Raw genomic sequence first — 9,212 nt, 5'->3', positions numbered from 1 at the left:
TATACTATTGATATGAGCTAAAATTTACCTTTTAATTAAATATAACATTCCTTCGTAAACACACCTATAAATATCAATAAAAATATAAATTTCAATCACTATATTATTTTTTTATAACTGTAGTATAACTAACTTATACACCTATGTGTATATTAATAAGTATTATCAAATCATATTATTAAAATTTCAAATAAATAAGTTTCATAGCTTAAAATTTTTACTTTAGATTAAACTAAAAAAAATATGTAATATTAAAAATAATCCGTATATTGCACGAGTTTTAGGCTCGTAATAATTAAATTTCAGAGTTACAAAATTTTAGTTATAATACTACTCCCTCCGTCCCCCTGAATTTTTTGCATACTTTTTCCCTATACTTGACACGCATTTTAAGGTTACTATAAAATATAGTTCTATAATTTATTTTTAATTTTTTTATTTATAAAAGTTTAAACAATATATTTTTATTTTAAAAAATATTTAAAGTTATTTAAGAAAATATATTTCACGGTATTCTTGATATGCGTGCCGATCCGCCGCTGTGCCCAATGTTAAGAATCCGGTAAATAACTCAAATGGGCTTAACAAACCGGATCGATGCAAACTTTGGGCCTTGACCGATCAATCTAAGCCGTCCATCGCAAACAAAAATCTAGGGTTTTTGTTTTGCTTCATATAACCCCCTCACTCTCGCACTTATTTTCACAGCGCCTCCAATCTCATCTTCTTTCGCTACCTATACACACAAACTTTTGTAAGTATATTATCCTATTCATACCTTATAATCATTTTTCTATATTTTGATTTTAATTTTGATTTAAATGCTTATTTTGTTTACAGTTGTGAGAGTAGAAATCTAAAAACCAGGCAAGATGATGAACGATGAGGGACAAAACATGGATCTCTACATCCCCAGAAAATGGTAATTTAAACATTTTAATTTATATTTTTGCTTGTTTTAATTGTTGATTTTTTTGGTTTGTTATGGTTATGTGAATTGTGATTATGATTAAATATTATTATTATTGTTATTTGGATTACAGCTCAGCAACTAACCGTTTGATCACTTCGAAAGACCACGCTTCTGTTCAGATTAATGTGGGTCATTTGGATGAGAGGGGTGTTTATACTGGCGGTTTCACCACTTTCGCTCTTTGCGGTTTCGTCCGTGCTCAGGTTATTTGCTTTTCGTGTTTGCGTAAATTAATATTTGTGTATTTTATGATTGTGTTTAGTAGTAGTTTTTGTAATTGATTGTTAGTAGTTTAATTGCATTTACCTCGTTTCGTAGAATGTTTAAATTTGGGATATTTTGATTGCGTAGTTGATTATTGGAGGTTGAGTTAGTACGTTGAGTTGATTTATGAAAGGTTTTTTAGTTTTCTGTATTGTATTGGTTTGATGTGTGATCTATGTAACGAGTTTTAGTTTACGGAAGGGGGAAAATTGCTGCGGTGATAAAATTGTGTAGCAAGTGTATATATTCGATTTGATTCTTGAAATGCCTTAGCATGGTTGTTATCCTATTGTAGAATAGAGTAGGGTCGTATATTAGTAGTTGTCGTGATTTGTTTACATTGTATTTTCATTGTGTCTGTTGCTTTGTGAAGAGGTCTTGGGTGTTCGGCTTATCTTTTTTTAGGTAGGAGTAAGGTTTAGACACATTTACCTGGTAACCTGGTAACGTATGTTGGTTGAATTTGCAATATTATTTAAATTGGTTTTTGATTGCCTTACTATTGTGTGTATTGAAGTTTGGGTTAGTACATCTGCATTGATTTCTATCGGTCTGATGAGTTTCAATATGCTGGTAGGAAAATAGTTCTAGTAGTGAGATGTGTAGCGACTGAATATTCAGTTTAATTATTGATATGTCTTAGCCTGGATGTTCTCCTGTAATAGAGTAGTGCAATAAAGTTTTTACTTTGCAAGCGGTACCGAGCAAATGGTTGACATGTATCGTGTGCATGATGTTTTAAATCACCCTCTTTTTGGCATTTGCAATTATAGAAGGTTTTGAGGAATGTATATGTTGGTTGTTAAAGTTTGGCTACGGGGTTGGGTGGGATTAAGAGATTAATTGTTTGAAATTTAGGAAGGTTCGTAACATATAGCCTGTTTGCAATATTGAATAAAGGTCACTTGTATGCTTTTCATGAATTGATGCAGCTGAGTAATATATATCTGTGTTATTTTCTGTACAGGGAGATGCTGACAGTGCTGTAGATCGTCTTTGGCAGAAAAAGAAAGCTGAGCTTAAACAATAGAAACAGATTGTTATCGTTGTTATTTGTTAGGTCTGTTTCTCTTTTAAGTGAAAGATGTTGGCATGTTGCTATGCAAAGTACTTCTTTCTTTTAATTTAAATAGTTTGTGAGCTTGAACCTTGGGGTTTTATATGCCCTATAATACTATTTTGACGTGTTCCTGTTTCAGTTAAAAATTGTCTTCAATTTATCAGGATATCACCCATTTTGGCATCAAATTATGTCATATAACTGTATTGGTATGTGTTTGCTCTGTTTTATTTTGGGTTGTATACTTATCGCCAGATCCCACTGTTGACATGATGTCGCATTAGCTAGTATCATAGACATAGTTCAACAAATCCTTGTATTAGAAAATGCTTGCGTAATCACCCCCTCCCTTCTATTACGAAACAGCCTTGTACTTGCATTACAAGGCTACCCAAACCTGTATTACGAGATGGAGGATTGTGTTTATTGTTGACATTTGCTCTTTAAGAAAATAACTCCATCATGTTAAAACATCACTGACTTTGTAACCATGTAACAAGAACCCTCAACACTTCGTCTCTGCTAAACTTGGATTTTGTGATACAGCTATGCTTTGAAAGTCTGTTTACTCGTAATTGATACTCCATATATTCCATTTTAGTCGTCACATTTCCTTTTACAGAAATTAAATTGACCAATTTTTTACCAAAGATTAAACGCTCTTATATTTTTTTCAAAAAACTAAAAGTTATATATTGAAGTAGATTAAATATATTTTTCGGTGATGTAATTTTTTTATTTTGTTCAATCATATAATATTAATAAATTTTGGTCAAATTTTAGTCAATTTGACTGGATCAAAGTCAAACGTGACAAGTAAAATGGGATGGAGGGAGTATGATTAAGTAGTGCTGATGATAAATGGTTGAACAATAGATCAGAATCTGCTGAACTTCAAGTTCTAAGGTACAAGTATAACACTAGAGCTGCATTACCTGTCCGCCTGTTTTAAAACAAAATTGTCCACTCTCTATTATCATAACAGTATTGATTTAAGCCTTTCATGTTTCTGGTTAGTTCCATTTGAGATGTAATCTTACTTTTAAAAGCTGTGTATACTTCCTAAAAGAAAAGGGTTTTAAGGTTTTAATTATTCCAATAACAATGCAAAAGTATGTTAGACAGGGGTAGAATTTTGGAAACCACTAGCTGCTAGCAAATCAATCAGGCTCAACCCTACCATCTGTCTGTAAATCAGAAGAAAGTTTAAAGATCTGTTATTCAATGTTTTCAATCTATAATAACTGCAGGGGGTACAAATTATTATCAGAAGCAACTGAATCAGTAGCAAATGTCAAATCTACCAATAGAAAATGTATATAACTTGTCTGCCAAAACATTTTTAGTTAAAGCATATTCACCGTGCCTAGTAGATTAGTTGATGCCCTCAATAATTACTACTCCTTCAATTCATCAATAGGAGGAGGATTGATTTTTAAAGGACTCACCAACGGGCAGCAATTAGCGGGGCCCATTTCTTTTTCACTTTATTAGCACTATAACAGCTATATATTTGTATACATTCAATCAAGTAACGGCTATATACGAATAATGGTAACTTATTCTAGTTTTAAATATTAATTCTTTTGTGTTCATTTTTACCCAAAAATTTAGCTTCTCAATCTCATCTTTTCTTTCATATATTTATACATATAAAAATATATAATGAGTACTAATTGGCTCCCTTCCGGATAATTACAATTATGTATTTGGACATCTACAACTATTCATTGGCTTCAATTGTCCAATTGTGCTCTACCAAATCATTTTGAAACATTGTATGAACATAAGCTGATTCCAAGTTTTCAATACGATCCCAAAATGCTTGTTGATTTCTTCCGTCTCTTTGTACTGGTACAAAAGGAATTCTAATTACATTACAATCTACTGGCCCATCATAAACCCATCATAAACCCGTGATGTTGATGGATTCATTAGATCTTCTTATACTGACTCCACAAATTCATCTTCAACACTTCATCATCAACTATCATGTTATGCAATATGATGCAAGTCATCATGATACTTCTAAGGGTGGAATGCTTATGCATCTGAGCACCGTGGCAAAGAATTGCCCATCGAGATTGCAAGATACCAAAACACCTCTCTACATCTTTGCGATATGTTTCCTGTTTCTTAGCAAACAATGAGATTTTTACCTCTCGACAACCTTTGTCTATGATGATTGGGAGATTTTCCAGGCCGTGAGCCACGTCCTTGTGGTTCATCTGAAGTGTCGATGAAATCCATCACCATTGCCGCTTCGGTGACCATGGTATTCATGATTTCAGACTCTTCTTGACTGTGTTGTTATATATCTCTGACTCAATAATCTTTTCAATGCATTCATTTTGATAATAAATTGTAATGATTTTGAGATACTATACTCAGAAGATCATGATATTATTATAAACAACTTTTCTATCTGCAAATTTAGATCAAGACACGTGTTATTACGTGATTCAATGAAAATCTTATCAAAAATTTAAATTTATCCACAATTTTATCAAAAATCTAAAATTATATAACAATCTATTATTGAATATTATTTGTGGGACCATTAAATAATAGAGATGAATTTAAATTTATCATATAAAACTAAATTATTTATTTGATAAATAGTAATCGATGAATTGATGGAGTTTTATGGCTGCATAAAAATCAACAAAAATAATTGATTTATCCTGAATAGTAATCAATGAATTGATGAATCGATGGACTTTGTGGGTGCATGTGCAAATAAAGAATTAAAGAATGAGAAGGATGCACCTTCTATCAGATTTTAGATAAATCAAAGCTGAAGCTACTTTTTTATGAATGGAAACCATTTTAGTTGAGGGATTGCAGGCTAACGAAAGCTAAAGAAAGCCCACATAATTCAGCTTTTCATAAAAATATATAATTACGGGAACTGCAGTCTTCAAACACTAGCTAGTTTGATAAAGTTCTTAAATGAAAAGGTTAAAATAAATCTCCTGGACTAACATGCATCAAAATGCTGAATAGATAGTACTCCGAAAGTACCCAAGCGAAATACTTTGGGTAGAAGTCTGACTTCCTTGTCAACTTAATTGATGAGAAACATCTTTGTAGAAAAAGCAGTGAAAGGCTACTTTTTAGTTTCGTTATCGTCATTCGCTGTAGGCAAATCCTGTGCTTTTTCATCGTTGCTTTCAACTTTCAGAACTTCAGCCTCCTTGGCTTCTCCAGGAACATCTTGTAGCTACAAGAGTTCAAAGGAATCAGATTATGAATTCAAAAGACTTCTACATGTAAATGAGTAGGTGTTAATGCAACTTAAGATAGCTTACGTCCAGATTCTTCAAGCTTGCAGTAACATCCTCTTGTTGTTGCTTAAGAGTGGTTCTCAATTCTTGGAATTCCTGGTTTAATCCAGTTAGATAACATTAGTTCCTGCTACAAATGAAAAATCAAAGCCCAATAATGAACACACTGCCCATCTGTCCCTCACCGATCGGAGTTGATCCACTTCAACATTGAGCGACTTCTTAAGTTCAGAAAGCTCCTATAAAACAAAAAAAATTAATCAAAAATTGCCAAGCAATAATGTCAAGTGTGACAATGCATAATTGCACACAACCTAACTTGTAAATTCATGTAATGACCGACATTAGTAATCCTCGATAATTTTGAAGCAGCATGTCTCAATAATGTGCTTGAGTGCAATATGTTGAGTGTTTTGCGGTAGACTTAGTTTCAACATTTTCATTTAAATAACTTTATCAAATTTACAAAATAATAATAAGAATTCCACAATTTACACCAGTATATCAACATGCAATGAAGAAACAAAAGAACTACGAAAAACAAAAAAATCAAAGTCCGAGGCAATAATCGCCAAGACCTCAAACTACAGAACTGTATGAAAAATCGAACTCTGCTACTATGTAAGGGAGTGGGGACGTAGGCTTTGGTCACAGCGCATCACTACTAGTTGTGGTCAGGAATGACAATTCACAGACAGATCCATCACAAAATTATAAGAAAGAAAAGCACTTCATTTTACAAAGCGAGTGGACAGACGGGAAGCCTGCGATTTATACAATTATATTACAATTATCTGGCTAATTAGAGAAGTAAGATGTAATGTATAATGTACTACAGACAGAAATTAACAATTATACATATAGATACCTACATGTACATACTATCACTACATTCTAAGAAAATACAAACATCCATTAAGTTAAAGATATAATGAAACATATTCTGCAGCACCAACATAAATGGTATGTAACTTACAAATATATGTATTCCTGTAATTGTACCCACAAGGATGTGCCTTGTGATGATTTTGTTGGAAAATTGAAGTAGACAAAGATGGTGGATTATAAGCACCCTAAAAATGAAAGTAACGATGAAAGTTAAGGCTGACAACTAGTCAGTGCAGCTGCGAATGTTGTGGTTTTCTTCATTCCAACGACATGTAGAATTTGAACCAACAACGATTTGCAAAAATAAGAATTCTATTTAACACATGGCTACTTTTAGAATTTAGAAGAATGCTAGTCGTAGCCTACTCTAGAAGTCTAGAGGGCCAAAAACTACCCTCCTATACAAATATGTCCTCAAGAAACATCACAAATCTTGTTAAGATCTTGACAAATTTTGTCAGTCTCAGGAAAAAAAATGTTTGATACGGTTGTAATTCTTGACCTTTTAGAGTAATAAGTCAAGACTAACAACATTTTCCCAAACTTTTGTATATAGCCATATGATAGATAATATTTCTTATTTTTACAGAGCATTGTTGGGTCGAATTATGTATGTCCTTTGAATGAAGAAAACCACAACAACATTCGCATCTGCGTTGACGAACATGTTGTCAGCCTTAACTTTTGTCATTGCTTTCATTTTGTGAATTCTTAACTAATTTGTGTACCTTAAATTTTTCCTATAGACACATCACATAGCAAATCCCCATGGATACATAAATAGGAATACACATACAGTTTGAGCTATTCAATTATGTACAGCAAAACATAATTAACTCGGAGACAACTAATGTGTACTATACGATAACTTAGATTCACCAAAAAGCACTTACAGTCTGATAATTCTTAACTTGAGTGTCCATCTTCAACCTCCAACCTTGCAAATCCTAAGAATCAAAACAAACAAATAATAAACGAACAAATTAATATCTGTCATGATCTCATATACGTAACAATCAGAAGCACACACGTGTTGCAAAAAGCCAATCAATTCTTAAAATTATGCAAATTACGAGAATTCACCTGTTTCAAGCCTTGAATCCTACTTAAAAGCTCAGTCCTCGATTCGGTCAATTCCTACGAAAACAAAACCCCACATTCCATACGAACTCCCATAAATTAAATTCTACAAACACAAACACAACTTTTGAACTACAAAATGCCAATTTAAACAACAAAGTTCAAAAATACCGCAATTTTGGAGTTGATGGGCAGGGCATTTTCTTTGTGCTGCAAAGAACCCATATCACAGATTTTCAGATTTGTATATACACACATATATATTGGCTTGAATTTTCAGTAAAAACAAAATTTAAAAATATAGATACATAAGGATATAATGTAGAGGTATAGTACCTCGGAGAGAGGAGAAGTGGGAGGCAAAGAGGGAGATGAATCTGAGGTTGCCATTTCGAAATCAAAGATCCGATTGCACGATCGATTACGCGCGCGCGAGAGAGAGAGAGAGAGAGTTACAAGTACTATGATTGAAGTAGATTAGTTAGGGTTTTGTTGTTCGGTTTGAATTTGAGTTCGAGTTTTTTTTCACAAACAAATAGTATTCATTAATTTGAACATAATACTACCGACACAAATCTCAAGTCGTAATTGAAAAATAAATAACATACTAAAAATAATTGAATTATTTATTTTCTGATCGTTTAATACATAAAATTTTAAAATTCTTCAAATTAAAAACGAAATCAAAGTCATCCGGGACTATCCAAATTGCACAAACATCTCTGAAAACGGTAACATTACAATTGACCATATCACATAAAAATTATTGTTGAGTTCGGAAACACCAATCGCATAAATTGGGATTGAAGAATCGACACTACATCTGTCTATATGTCGGAAACTAGGTATAGACATGCTGAAAACCTCAGGTATCTACATGTAAGACATGTCGAAATTGTAAACTCGTTAAAGATGAACAATTTTTTGTTGTGAAAGATGAGCTTTTGTAATAATCATTACCACCCCAGATTCGATGTCAGTTTTTCAGATCACAAAAAATATCAATAAACTCGTTCTCAACAGATCCAACACCAAATAAACCTCACCAGACAAAAACATAACAAGACACCCCAAAAAGTGAGACAAATCGCACACTCCAGTAGGAGTGACACACAAACACTCAAAATACTAAATTTTATTAAAGGAAAATTAACATGAACAAAAGAAAATGAGAGGTCTGGAGCTTTCCAACGGAGAAAACCAGCGAAAGTCCCGCGATTAACTTAACAAGAACAAACCCTAGGAGACGAAGCAGACGAAGCAGGGAGGCGGCTACTTTTGTTTTTACTGTTAAAAGAGATAGCAACTTAAAACTACAAAAAAGGCCCTTTCTGAGTTCGAGTTTTTAAATGACTGGTCGGGATTATGGTCCAAACCCCAAATCGAAATTAATGGTTTTCCTAAGATCCAATCTGAAACCAAACCGTTACGTGAAAAAAACCAAACCAAACCAATCTGTTTAAAACGGTTCGGTACGGTTTGATTTAGTTTAAAAAAATTCTATTAAACAAAGTTAAAAATAAAATTAAACTTGAACTTGTAAATAAGAATCAAAAATTTGTTTCATATTATAAAATTATATTTTTTATTATAATCATATTAAAAAAAGAATGAGTAAATCGCACTTTGCATCCCTTATAAATATTCACTTTCGCACTTT

At 32.7% G+C, this 9,212-nt stretch overlaps 2 protein-coding genes across 2 annotated transcripts; one reads left to right on the top strand and one right to left on the bottom strand.

Moving 5' to 3' along the window:
• The first annotated feature begins 608 nt into the window (after positions 1-608).
• Positions 609-2,485, top strand: LOC141677813 (small ribosomal subunit protein eS21y-like). Its single transcript, XM_074483886.1, has 4 exons — positions 609-754; positions 841-922; positions 1,044-1,176; positions 2,205-2,485. The coding sequence occupies exons 2-4, from the start codon at positions 873-875 to the stop codon at positions 2,265-2,267; spliced, it is 246 nt and encodes an 81-aa protein (XP_074339987.1). The 5' UTR covers positions 609-754; positions 841-872; the 3' UTR covers positions 2,268-2,485.
• Positions 2,486-5,151: 2,666 nt separating this feature from the next.
• Positions 5,152-8,075, bottom strand: LOC141677804 (uncharacterized). Its single transcript, XM_074483875.1, has 7 exons — positions 7,889-8,075; positions 7,724-7,762; positions 7,556-7,609; positions 7,366-7,419; positions 5,770-5,823; positions 5,609-5,680; positions 5,152-5,520 (listed from the first exon to the last, which is right to left on the bottom strand). Exons 1-7 carry the CDS (start codon positions 7,940-7,942, stop codon positions 5,407-5,409), a joined length of 441 nt encoding a protein of 146 aa, XP_074339976.1. The 5' UTR covers positions 7,943-8,075; the 3' UTR covers positions 5,152-5,406.
• Between the last annotated feature and the right edge of the window lie 1,137 nt (positions 8,076-9,212).

The sequence above is a fragment of the Apium graveolens genome, chromosome 1 (genome assembly GCF_009905375.1).
Source record: "Apium graveolens cultivar Ventura chromosome 1, ASM990537v1, whole genome shotgun sequence".
Classification (NCBI taxonomy): Eukaryota; Viridiplantae; Streptophyta; class Magnoliopsida; order Apiales; family Apiaceae; genus Apium; species Apium graveolens.
The sequence above is the reverse complement of the archived record's forward strand: the minus strand, read 5'-3'. Positions and strand labels throughout refer to the sequence as shown.

Coding starts and splice junctions, on each gene's coding strand:
- LOC141677813 (XM_074483886.1), top strand. CDS start 873: ATGATGAACGATGAGGGACAAAACATGGATCTCTACATCCCCAGAAAA. Junction 923..1,043: donor CTCTACATCCCCAGAAAATG/GTAATTTAAACA, acceptor TTTGGATTACAG/CTCAGCAACTAACCGTTTGA. Junction 1,177..2,204: donor GCGGTTTCGTCCGTGCTCAG/GTTATTTGCTTT, acceptor TTTTCTGTACAG/GGAGATGCTGACAGTGCTGT.
- LOC141677804 (XM_074483875.1), bottom strand. CDS start 7,942: ATGGCAACCTCAGATTCATCTCCCTCTTTGCCTCCCACTTCTCCTCTC. Junction 5,824..7,365: donor AAGTTAAGAATTATCAGACT/GTAAGTGCTTTT, acceptor TTTGTTTTATAG/GAGCTTTCTGAACTTAAGAA. Junction 5,681..5,769: donor AAGTGGATCAACTCCGATCG/GTGAGGGACAGA, acceptor GGATTAAACCAG/GAATTCCAAGAATTGAGAAC.